This window comes from Tiliqua scincoides, chromosome 1 (assembly GCF_035046505.1).
Source record: "Tiliqua scincoides isolate rTilSci1 chromosome 1, rTilSci1.hap2, whole genome shotgun sequence".
Taxonomy (NCBI): Eukaryota; Metazoa; Chordata; class Lepidosauria; order Squamata; family Scincidae; genus Tiliqua; species Tiliqua scincoides.
The window spans coordinates 66,230,868-66,243,778 of record NC_089821.1 but is presented as its reverse complement, the minus strand read 5'-3'; the positions used below and the strand labels follow the sequence as shown (position 1 = coordinate 66,243,778).

Sequence of the window (12,911 nt, the reverse complement as noted above, 5' to 3'; positions counted from 1 at the left end):
AGTCCTGGAATCTCCAGTCTGGCAAAAGTTTCACCAGTTGAATTTCAGCCTGTTATGCAACAAGTTGCAGATGCCAAGAAGTCACCTGCCATCAGTCTTGCTGAAGCTGGAGCTGTGTGCAAATCAGTACAAAGCCTGATTTCCTCTTCCCTGCAGGACCCACACAAACTTTTAACCCCAGAATATTTACTTCATTATGCAAGAGGAAGCTTTGCTATTCTGTTTGTTTAATACTATCAATACTCAATATTGTTGGTAGTTTCATCTGACAAAGGATACTCTATAAATATGATATTGGAATGTTGGCTTAAGCAACAATCTGTACAGGAAATGAAGGAAAAGGCTTAGCTAAACAAAATATGTCCCAAACTGCCAGGTCTGCAGGGGAGGATAGCCCTTGCTTTCCCAATAGCAGAATGGTACAGGAGCATAGGGAGATAGCAAAAGAAGCAGGTAATCCCAAACAGAGCCAAAGAAGCAGACACAGGCTTGTTTGTTGCAGAAGCATGTACTGCAGAAGCACTCTGAGGGTTTAAAAGTTAGATCTCGAGGCAGCAAAGAGTTAGAGCAATGAATACAACAGACAAGTATAGTAGCGAGATGCAGAAGGAAGGCCAGATGCAGAAGAAGCGCTTCTCTGCCTTTTATTCCTTCCCATACAGTTCACAACAGGCTGGGGTTTTCCATTCTCTGATCTTGTTTACAATACTAAACTATGAGTCAATAGTCTGCGTAATAGGGAAATTTCCAAGAGGATGATGAGACTCACACTGGCTGTAACCAGTCGGCTTTCTAGCTAAACCACAATCACATTCCTAAATATGATTCTTTATAACATCGCCTTGTTGACAGGCTACAAAGCTTCAGACCTAGCATGTCACCAAGGCCGCGCCGAGTTTGCTCTTGCGCATGTGCAAAGTGTGCTTTGCTTCATTGCCAACATACCAAGGCTAAGGCTAGCGCCTGTGTAGCGCCTGTGTAGATAACCACTTCAGTGCTGTTCAGGAGAGCTTTCACTAGGATTAGTCAGCTGGTTTGTTTTTGTATTTGTGAACTTTGAGTGTTGCAAGGTCAGCAGCAAAGTTCAAAAGCAAACTCAGTAGGCAAGGGTGGAGATTATCTGCAAGCTTTATTTTGTTGCCAGTCCTTTTTGGACTCCTGTCCAAAAGGAGAGAGCAATGGGAGCTATGTGGGAACTCTCAGAGAAAAGCAATGTTCCAGTGTGAGCCTCTTGCTTATATAGTATTTTGGCTCCTTTGTCTGAGAATCTCACACTGTCATTGGCTGGGGTTGTGACATCAGAGATGGAGGCTTTCTTAGGATTGGTTAGTTTCAAGTTACAAACCAAAAACATACATTGAGACATATATTTTAACAACCACTAGATGGCACTCTACTCAATTATATTCAAAACTGGGTTTTTCTACTTACTTGACCCTGACAAGAACCATCTGCTTATTCTTTGTACCAGACTCCATGGGGCTGTGTGCCAGTATTATTTTCTTTAGTTGCAAACCCATATGTTTGTCTTAAAGGATGTTTAATGATGTGTAGTGGTGTAAACATTTTAAACAAACTAACCTCTTATTGTAAATAAGGACTTTAAGAGACTTTTCTCTTTATTTTAATTAAATCCAGCTTTCTCTGTCAGCTTAGGCTCTGACAGAGATTCTCAGGAATGTTTTGCCAATTAGGGGCTTTTTCATATTATTTTTTTCCTGTCCATTTCTGCTTATCTGTTCTGTCTGTTTCTGCTGATGTCTATATTTGTCAAACTCTATTTTAATTAGCAACAGATTTACTGTCTTTGCCACGGTCTTCTTCCCCATTAAAATGTCTCTGATCTGTGTATAAACTCTTAGTTATCTGCTATAACTCTTCCTAATTAACGGTGCAAGTGTATCCTGACTACTCCCTGTATGTTGTAAATCTGGTTGTAGTTTAATCTCTCTTTGAGTTGTAATTCTCTGGTTCTCATTAAAAGTGACAGGCGGGACATACAGAGTTAGGAATGCCCTTGCCTAGATAAGGGTCTTATCTGTAAACTGTAACTTCTCTAGAGTCTCCTTGTCAAACTCCTAATTAACTTTAGCCAGGCATTTGCCTTTTCACGGTTGCATTCTGAATCACTTTTGTGGCTTTTAATTTAATGGCTTCCACTTATTCTGTGCTTTAATCAAACTATTTTAACAGCTAAAATTCACTTCTGATGCTACTAACATTAATTTACACTTCTAAGCAATAACTATTAAAATATTGAAGCATTATTTGGCTTACATGCTAACTTTGTGATCCTTTGACATGAACCTTTGGTGTATTAGCTCCTCCTTAATATATGCATTCAAGACTGTATTTTGGTTAAAAAAAGAACTAATAGAATAACAGGAAAGTCTGTCTGACTTATGTTCTAAGAATCCAAAAACCTTCTTCTTCTCTGGTTTAATGAAGCCTGAATACAAAAATCCCCTTTTGATTCTCTGTTCAGTTGTTCTAACATTCAAGCTTGGGAGTGTATTTCGGATTTAAAATGAAACTACAGCTTAGCTTCATTTATCATATCAATTAGACTTGACAGCTGGAAATTCCAGCTTCTTATTCAAACAGTGCTTTGAAGCTTGTACCTTATCTTATCCTTGACAGCTTAACAATTGATTTAAGCTTCTCTTGGAATCAAACCCACAGACTGCCTGCTGTTTTAAAGACCAGAATAATGTTTTTTGGTTCTGAACATATTCATATGCTAAGCATATGAACATTTTTTCCCTATTTCTTAAACATTATTTGTTTTAAACTAAATGGCTATAAACACCCATAACATAGAATAAACATTATTAACATTTTGGTTCATTAACATTTGAACATAAGTGGCTTTCATGACCCTGTCTCATGAGAAGTGCACTTCATTGAGTTTGCTATTGTTACCCCACAATCTGAAATACAGTATACTCTTGGTGACTCACAAAGTCAGTCCAATAGCTCTTTATTGTTCATGTGACTGTACTTCAGTTATCATACATCATGCAGGAAGCCTAAATGCTGAATCTTTTAAAACAAACGGCTATATCTTTTTAGCCTGGAGGAGAATGCCTGTGACACGTGTGTCTTTGAACGGTAGTCCTCTTTCCTATGATCAAGAACTGCCTGCTCAGTACTTGCTGAAGATGGCCACGATTTGCTCATTGTCCACTGGCTTGTAACTGCCAACACCTGTAACACAAGGAGGCAATATTGAAGAGTAGCAGTCTAGACACTGAATAGTTTTCATCAGTATGTCCCTTTGCTTGGACCAATTTAACATCACATACAAACCAATGTCCAAATAGTCCATGCTCTACACTGTACCATATGTGGTGGTGTTTTTTTTAATTGGATGTGTGCTGATACTTAACTGAAGAACAACATGAGGCCTATCACCTCAGGAAGACCATTAAGAAGGGTTAAAAAAAATCCCAATGCCTATAGTTTATCAGATTCCTATTGTTATGTATGCAAGTTATGCAGGATTGAAATCCTGCATAACTGATTGGCCCAGACTTATTGCTGGCCAATCGGGTGATGGATTGAAATCCTACCATCCGATTGGTCCTCTAGTTAATGTTTCAACTGCACCAGTCATGGGAAGTCTGGGCAGAGCTAAAGGGTATAAAAGCCAGAAGTGTTTGTCTTGTGTCAGATTCATTGTCAGGTTCTGTTCTGAAGATGGAATAAACATACTGAGCTGTTATCTCTATGCCTTCCTTTATTTGCATGGATCCACTATATAACACCTATAGTTTTTCAACTTTTGAAATTAATTCTGTATACTATATATTCCTCTGCTTCTGTGTGTTTCTGCTATATTTTGACTCCAGCCTTTCAGCTTTCATATCTGACCTTGACGCTTAGTTCACATTCTTCTTTGGCAATGTTTAGTCCTGCTGCTCTGTGATTTCAAATTTGAGCTGACCTCTGACCCAACTGCCTTCCATCTTCATTCTGTACCTTCTTTTGACCTATACTCTGGACCAGCTCTGCTGCTCACAGCCATGGCATCTTGATCTTGTCCTATATGACATCATTCTCAACTGAATACATTACGTCTGCATATCACCTGTTTCTCTTGCTCCTTGCCACACTGGAATAGTACAATAATAGTGGATAATATAAGTGTAGCTCTGCTGCAAAAATATTTCACTTACAAGTCAAGCACAATACAGATATACTGTATAGAGAAGATACAGAAGCAATTGCTATGGTTAACGGGGGAACATGCTTTCCTGGGAGCGGACTGCTGGCATCCATTGTGCATTTCTTCTGGCTTGGAGATTTTTCTCATCCTAAATCACTATGTACCTTGTGAAAGGGATGTTTTGCCACTGAAGAACTGCCAGTAGGTCTTCTCATTGGTGCTGGCTCGGATGCCATGGATGGAGACAACCATGGGTCCCCAGGAAGTCTGCTCTGTTTCAAAACTGCAAGGGGAACAACAATCAGTGCAAACAGGAAAGGTGATAAAAGGGGGGAAAGAGGAGAAAGATGAGGGAATAATGCAAGACAAAAATCAAGAAAACATAAAAAAGGAAGGGAAATAAGAAAATTAAGAAAGTTACAGAAGTGTGTGGAAATACGAGTTCAATCAAAGTCAAATTTTCAGAACTGGTGTCTGAAGTCCCAGACTCATCACACAGGTTTAAAAACAAAATATTTTAAAATAAATATCTCAATATGTTTTGTTTTTGGATTTTTAAAGACTGACATTCTCACAGTTTTATGTGTTGGATTTCACGCCCTTCCAGAAATGCTGGCTACTAGCACAGTTTTTCTGATTCCATGACTGGACAGAACTGCCTCCATCAGTTACCTGAATTCACTTGGTTTAGCATGTTGAGCTGCTTCCAAGACAGCAAGCAGCACAGAACCCTTTGGCACGTTCACTGTGATGGAATATTTGAAATAGCTTCCGACCAGGTCATTGATGATAGTGTAGTGTACTGCAACAGTGGGAACCATGCAAAGAGAGAGAAAAAAGCAAATAACTCAGCATGCTTTTTAACAGCTAAGACTCATCCTGAACTCTCATTCACATTTAGGAGCCTGTGGCATGTGGTGAGATCTGGTGACAGAATGAGTTGTGGCTCTTATGTTTGTGTTCTACTACTCCTGCTGCACAATAGCAATTGAGGCCACAATCCTAACCAACTTTCCAGCACTGACATAAGGGCAATCCAACTCCGAAGTAAGGGAACAAACATTGCCTTACTTGGAGGAGGCCTCTATGATGGCCCCCCAACTACAGGATGCAGCACATGCCCCACTGGCACAGCTATGCCAGTGCTGGAAAGTTGGTTAGGATTGCGCCCTCAGTCAATCAGACCTAGAATTTGCTTGCACATGCCAAAACTCTGAGGCATTCTGAATATATGAATGCTAACACCTCCAGCACTTCACCACTAAACTGGAATTGCCCTACTTGGTTGTCATCAACATGGAATAATCCTGAAAGTAAAAGTCTGTTCTACTATCCTGTTAAGCCTCTACTTGCGTACAGTAAAAGCCTGAGAGCCTCTACTATCCTGTATATTTCCAAAAGAATATAATAAAGCTCTTTGCGTGTGCGTGAACACGTATGTTTATAAACATTAGTACACGGAAAAACACTCTTGAGAAAAAATTATTCTATGGGAACTGTTGCTGATCACGCTGTCTTTTGGTTTTGCAGGCAGGGCTCTTCATAACAGAGAACTAGGTTTTTTAATGTCAGCAAAAGTGTTGAAAGGACTACTGAGATAAATAATAGGCTTTGCCTATTTCCTGAAAGATGAAGGAGCAGACCAGAGCCTCTGGGACCTTGTTCACTGCTCTTGCCTCGTTTGAGGGTATTCTGTGCTTGGTGTCATCTCTTTCAGAAAGTCCTGTGCAGGGAAATTCTCACCGTTTTCTGAGGAACAAGTGATGCTCCCCACATCCAGGTATGTTTTACCCACCAGGGAAGGCAGGATTTGAGAGGCGGCAGCAGGGTTACTAAAGGCTCCCAAGTTGATCTCATTTAGCACTTTCTCTAAGGTCTTCATGCAGCTCCAGGCTCCAGAAACGTAGAATTCAGAAGTAACACTGAGTGCCTGAAAAGTGGCAAGCGAGATACGCTCGTGTCAGGGAGAGAATGGTGATGGGGTGCAGAATGGACTCCTTGGGACCCCTCCTTTCCTGACTACAGAGGACACATACCTGCATTGCTAGGCCAGTACTGTAGATGTTTCCAATGATGCCGCTGCTCTGCTGCTCCCCAAGGATTTGCTTTGTGATCATGGCCAGGGCCTCTTGAATGGCTCCTACGAGCTTGCCTTGCTGAGTAGCAAGAATTCCATCGTACACACAGGTCAGTGCCAAACTTGCCATAGCTGCAGTATCTGCAAATCACATCTGGTCACCATTATATGTCTGTCATGGCTTGGCAGATTTATCACCAGCAGAACAACAGGGAAAAACAATATCTCATTCCAGTGTTTCCAGCTATGAAGGGCAACCAGTGAAGAGAGGCTCACACTAGGCTAGGCTAGGCAAGGTGTGTGAGAAGCTTCTGTTGAAATGTGGGACATGGAGGGGTCTAACAGCAGATGCCTGAGATAAATAGCACTGTACTCTTGGGCTAAATAGCTAAATAGCACTGTACTCTTAATTTCAGCCTATGACACAGAATGGTGTATGGCTAGATTTGGGGATTGTAGAAAAAGGAGAGTTGAGTTCATTCATTGCTCAGCCATGAAGCTCAGTGGGTGGGCCAATTACTGTCCTGCATCCCCAGAGTTATTATGAGCATAAAAGTGTTTTGTTTTTGTTTTTTTTTGGGGGGGGGGGGCGGGAGAACGATGCAATGTTGCTGGCAAAATGAAACATCTGTTAAAACTAGTAGGTATAAACAGTTCTCTTACCTACAGAGAAGTAATCCCCATGCACAAAGTCATTAGCCAGGGCTGCCTTGGCAAGGGTGATGGCAGCCATTTCCACATCTGGGCTTTTTTCCACACAGAGAGCTAGGGTGTCCAAGGCCAGCTGGTAGTAGGTTGTCTTAGGGGTCCCATAGGCATCTGCAATGCACCCATGTGATATCACTCGCTTCTGCTTTCTAACCACAGAGCCAGTACTTCCACCCCCAGCCCAGTGCTTCTTGGCAGGTAGTCTCCAAGTAGAAAAGAAACACTAACACCAATATAATCTATGCACAGCTTGTAGTGCTGATTACCCATAAAGCTGTTTTGTTTGCATGGAATCAGCCCTTGAGAGATATCATACCTGCATTAAAGGGATATTTCACTGTTTGCTGGTAAACAGGGATTTGTGACCCTAGAAATTGAGTTGTTGGACTAGGTTTTTAACGTTATAAGTTCCTCTCCCTTGGCCTACAATAGTGAAAGCTGACTTCTTTAGCTTGATGAAAAAACCTTCCCAAAACTGTCTCAGAACACATGCTTTGCATGAAAAATGTCCCAACTGCAGTTTAAAGCATCTCAGGCAGTGAGAGAAAGGACTCTTCCAGAGCATGGTGGCAGTGCTGGGCTTGATGGACCCATGCTCTCACTCAGGACATCAGTTTCATTATGTTCATATCTCTCTGTATACAATGTGATTTGGTCAGACATATGAAGTTGTATCTTAAGAAAGTTATTCTTCAGTATTATTGAAATCAATGGTTGTAACTAGCATAAGCTCCATTAATTTCTATAGGATTTAGGAATTCCAACTTTCTTCTGACACACATTATCTTTCCAGTATCAAGGTCAGTCCTGTCTGTTTGTTCCAGGAGACAGCTGTGACTAGCATCAGTTGGTCAGAATTGGTAACATTATGAAGCCAACTCTCCCCAAAATAGTTTTTTAACCATTTTGATTTTTTTTTTTAATATACAGGTTGAGTAAATGATTAATTGAATAAGCATTCATTTAGTGCTTTAAAAACAAAAACAGACAACCTGCCTGAAGCAGGGAGGGACAAGATGGACAACTGGATCAAACAATTAAGAAGTACACCTGTCATAGTGAAACTGGGGCAAAGTTGGGCTCAATCTGCTGGGGGAAAATTCTCTGTCTTTTCACGGTGCATTTATAGAACATGAGGACCCCCCTCTTCTATTGCACTGTGAGGGGCAACCACAGAAGTGGTGTAAGAGACAGGAATAGGCCTCTTCCAGCTGGTATGGGAGGGATTTGAACTGGAAAGAATCATGGTGGAGATTAGATTAGGAATGCCCATAGACTGCAGTTAGCCCTTCCTGGCCAAAAATATCTTGAGATGGCAATTTGGATTCTAGAGTTACACTAACTTTTGAGCAGCCTTTGGCTTAAGGGCACAACTTAACCTAACCACTTACGTCAATGCTTTCCAGAACTGGCATAGTGGTGCCAATGGGGCATGTGCTGCATTCTGCAGTTGGGTGTCACTCACGGAGGCCTCCTCAAAGTAAGGGAATGTTTGTTCCCCTACCTCAGAGCTGCTTTGCCCTTATGTCAGTGCTAGAAAGCACTGACATAAGGGGTTAGGATTGCGCCCTCAGAGTATATCCTACATGTTCTGTAGAAGATAAAACTACTCAATAACAAAAAAAACTCCCATGCAGAACCAAACATTAAGCTTCAGTCTCAAGGGTTAGACCCTGAGATTCTTCTGTGATTTCTTGTACCTGGATGGATGTAAAATATGAAATGCCTCTCTGTCTCTTACAGAAATAGTTGAGCTCTTCTTTTGTTTTTTCCTCTAGGACATGAACCAGGTTGACATTATTTTCCGGTGTTGTGACATCAGGATTCTCACAGGATGACCGAAGAGCTAAGACATAAAGGGCTACTTTGCCGGAGGTCATCTCTGCAGGAAGAGATGCAAAAATGGTAGAGAAACAGTTAACAGTACTCCTCTGAAGTTCAACCCTTGGGTAAGGTAAGGAACAGAAATATAACATATGAAACTTTCCCTGGCATAGACATACAGTGGTAAGGAAGGCTTTACTGGTTAAATTTCTGCCTCTCATACATACTGTATATTAAAATGAGGACAGTAACTTATAAGAAACTATAAGAAAGTAACTATACAGTAACTATAAGACAACCTGGGCTCATTTGCATTCCTTTAACAGTTGGCAAAACACAATGCTTTCCCACAAATATTGAGACTGACTTGAAGACAAGTGGAAGGTCAAAAAAAATCTTTCCTCATTAGGATGGTAAAGGGCAAAAATTAGGGATTTGTTGAGAGGAAACATGATGACTGAAGGACTTTCTACATCAGTCCTTGGCAGGCGTTAAGGAGCACTTAGGTGCCCTTCATTGTACACTGGTAGACAACATATACACAGAGTGGGACTTCACATTCCAGGTATCCATCCTACCTTTTGTGGCTGTTTCCTTGATCCACTGGACCAACTGTTTTTTCACACTGAGATTCTGGTCTCCAGCCAGGTTCAAAGCAATCAGGATACTGGGGTCTGGGGCACCCTGTAGTTTAACAGAGTTCACCAGTTGAGTCTGGAGGTCGGTCACCAACCACTGTTGCTCAGCAGGGACAGCTGGAACCAGAGGAAACCAGGTGTTTATCTAGAAACAACAGCACCTGTCTCTGGAGCACTTACCATATTCCATGAATCTCTATTATATGATTCCCCACTTATATTGCAGTTTCAGCTCTGCTGTGGCTCCTGTTGCAAGTAGTCAACATTTTGTTCTCTCTTTCCCAGAGAGTTATGCAGCATAATTTAGCAATTTCTTGGGAGGCACAGGCCTTTTTTTTTATCAGCCATCCAGGATAAGCATGCGCTGTTCCCAAATCTTTCTGTTCCCAAATCATTGTGCTGCCATGCTACTTCAACCTGTTATCTGTGAGAAGAACTCGGTGATGAGGGGAGCCCTGAACTCCTGATTCAAACATAGTGACCTGCTCTGCTCTGGGATGTGAGTGCTTCCAAGGAGGGCATTACAGCTGAACATGGCTCCACAGCACAAATATGCCACAGGTACACACTATTGCACAAGTCAATGTGATAGGCTTACTTGCTCTGTTTGTGATGCTGTGAGAACTGACAGGCGTTGATTTAATTGTTCTTGCCCAGTTGGGCAGGGTGCAACAACATGATGCTGTAAGAGTTTCAAATCCATCCGCATTTAACAGGCCTCTAGCAGCCAACCATCTGCACCTAGAGAACTTAGCAAAGAGATTTTTATACTTACAGCAAGTCCCCGCAGAGACTGAAGCAGCATTGGTGACAGTGCTGAGCACACACAGAAAGGCAACAGCTGAGAGGAACATTCTGGATTAGAGCTCGTGTCTTTCTTTGAGCTAGTCTTTCCTTGGTGTCTTCGAAAAGCCTGTGAAGGTCGAAAACTTTCTCTGCAAACCTTTATATAACCTTCTAGTAAAGCTCTGGCTCTCTGTACCTGTCACTTCACAATTGCCACCTGACACTATTTACTTTAATATACTTATCTCAGTTTCTGTAACGCTAAGCCTCAAAGAATTTTGCAGGGTGATGACAGAAAACAAAGATCTCCAGTGGATATACTGAGTTAGACATACAGACATTGTGAAAGGAAGGAAGCTACTATGTGATTCTGGCAACATTTGTACATAGTCCATGAGAGAATGGCTCTCTGTTAGCAAGTTATTTCCTGTGAATTATGTGACAGTGTAAGTATCAGGAAGGTACGTATTTCCTGGAGGAGAAAAGGACATCTTTGCAGTGGTGTGTATTGTGCCAAGCTGTGTGACTTTCCCTAGCCCTTTGCACATTAGGCAGGATAAATTGAACAGAAACATCTTTCCGGGCTAAATTCTGCAAGGAAGAAAAATCAAGGAGTCACATCAAAATCAATCCAAAGAGCCACACAGCCACACTGGTTGTTGCTTGTTGGCAGTTCTCAGAGTATCAAGGAGTGGCCTTTTGCAGGCCTACTATCTGCAGTCTTTACCAGGAAGCATCAGGGTTGAATGGAAAACTTCTAGTAATGGCTGCCATTATTCAGTTATGTGGGAAAGAGATGCTTAGAGGTCCTCTCATCTTCATTGTCATTGCACAACTTCTAAAGCTGAGATCCAGTTTTGAAAATAGATTATTGGGCTGAATGTGACTCCAGTGAAACTCTCCAGTACCTTAATTCTACCAAGCTCATCTCATGCCACACCCCAAAGCAGTGAGTGAAGAAATTACCTCTTCAGGGATGGGGATTTGCAGCTTGAAAAGGGAGGGGCAGGGGATGTATGAACCTCCGTCTGTTCCCATGTTCTGGTCTTGAACAAGATTCTACACATACACATCTGCTTTTTGCTTAGCAAATAAGAGGTCCTTCCAGTTGAAAGTATGCCTTTAATCACACACATTTGTACGTGTGCCTAGTTTGGCCCAAGATATTGTGTAGATTGTATTAAAACAGTGAGCTGCAAATCAGAAAGTCCCCCTTAAAACCATACCTCAGCCATAAGTTCACTAGGTGGTTTTAGGTTAGCTATCTTTCAGTCCTTGGGGAATCTGGTTATAAAATTGGCCTAACCATCTTCATGCAAGTGCAATAAAAGTGCTAAGTATTGTTGTTGCTAATATTTCAAGGATATTTGCGCTGAATGAACAACTCCCAATCCTGTTCTTCACCTTAAAAAACAAGATCTTCATCACTGCTGAAGTCCTAAAGTGTTGCCAAGAGATCATCACCACTGAGCTGCACGAAATCCTCTGCCTCTGTTGGAGAGAAGGTGGAGTACCACAGGACATGAAAGATGGAAACATCGTCATGCTGTACAAGAAAAAAGGCGACAGGGGTGACTGCAATAACTACCGCAGCATCTCTCTCCTTAGTGTTGTAGGAAAGCTGTTTGCCCAAGTTGCACTGAAGAGGCTCCAGGTACTTGCAGAGAGCGTCTATCCAGAATCGCAGTGTAGATTCCAAGCCAACAGGTCCACCACTGATATGGTATTCTCCCTTAGACAGCTGCAGGAGAAATGCAGGGAACAATGACAGCCATTCTTTATAGCCTTCATAGATCTCACGAAGGCTTTCGACCTGGTCAGCAGGGACGGCCTCTTCAAGATTCTCCCCAAGATCGGATGTCCACCCAGGCTCCTCAGCATCATCAGGTATTTCCACGAGGACATGAAGGGCACTGTAGTCTTTGATGGCTCAACATCAGACCCCTTTGACATCTGAAGCGGAGTAAAGCAGGGCTGTGTTCTCGCGCTGACCTTGTTTGGGATTTTCTTCGCTGTCCTACTGAAGCAGGCCTTTGGAACTGCAACAGAAGGCATCTATCTCCAGACCAGATCAGACAGAAAGCTCTTCAACCTCTCCAGACTGAGAGCAAAGTCCAAAGTCCAGCTGAAATGTCTGCGTGAGTTCCTCTTTGCCAATGATGCAGCTGTCACCGCCCACTCTGCCAAAGATCTCCAGCAGCTCATGGATCGTTTTAGCAAGGCTTGCCAAGACTTTGGACTGACAATCAGCCTGAAGAAAACACAGGTCATGGTTCAGGATGTGGACTCACCTCTCTGCATTACAATCTCTGCACACGAACTGGAGGTTGTCCATGACTTTGTGTACCTTGGCTCAACTATCTCCGACACTCTTTCTCTTGATACCGAGCTAAACAGACGCACTGGCAAAGCAGCTACCATGTTTTCCAGACTCGCAAAGGGAGTCTGGTCCAACAAGAAGCTGACGGAACATACCAAGATCCAGGTCTACAGAGCTTGCGTCCTGAGTACACTTCTGTACTGCAGCGAGTCATGGACTCTTCGCTCACAACAGGAGAGGAAACTGAACGCTTTCCACATGCGCTGCCTCCGACGCATCCTCAGCATCACCTGGCAGGACAAAGTTCCAAACAACACAATCCTGGAATGAGCTGGAATCCCTAGCATGTATACACTGCTGAAACAGACGCCTGCATTGGCTTGGTCATGT

General features: G+C 42.4%; 1 protein-coding gene across 1 annotated transcript; it reads right to left on the bottom strand.

The window, feature by feature from the left end:
• Positions 1–3,145: 3,145 nt before the first annotated feature.
• On the bottom strand, positions 3,146–10,269 carry CBLIF (cobalamin binding intrinsic factor). The gene is made up of 9 exons (XM_066611579.1): positions 10,191–10,269; positions 9,356–9,532; positions 8,695–8,835; positions 6,909–7,064; positions 6,205–6,386; positions 5,913–6,098; positions 4,841–4,986; positions 4,333–4,451; positions 3,146–3,207 (listed from the first exon to the last, which is right to left on the bottom strand). The coding sequence occupies exons 1-9, from the start codon at positions 10,267–10,269 to the stop codon at positions 3,146–3,148; spliced, it is 1,248 nt and encodes a 415-aa protein (XP_066467676.1).
• Between the last annotated feature and the right edge of the window lie 2,642 nt (positions 10,270–12,911).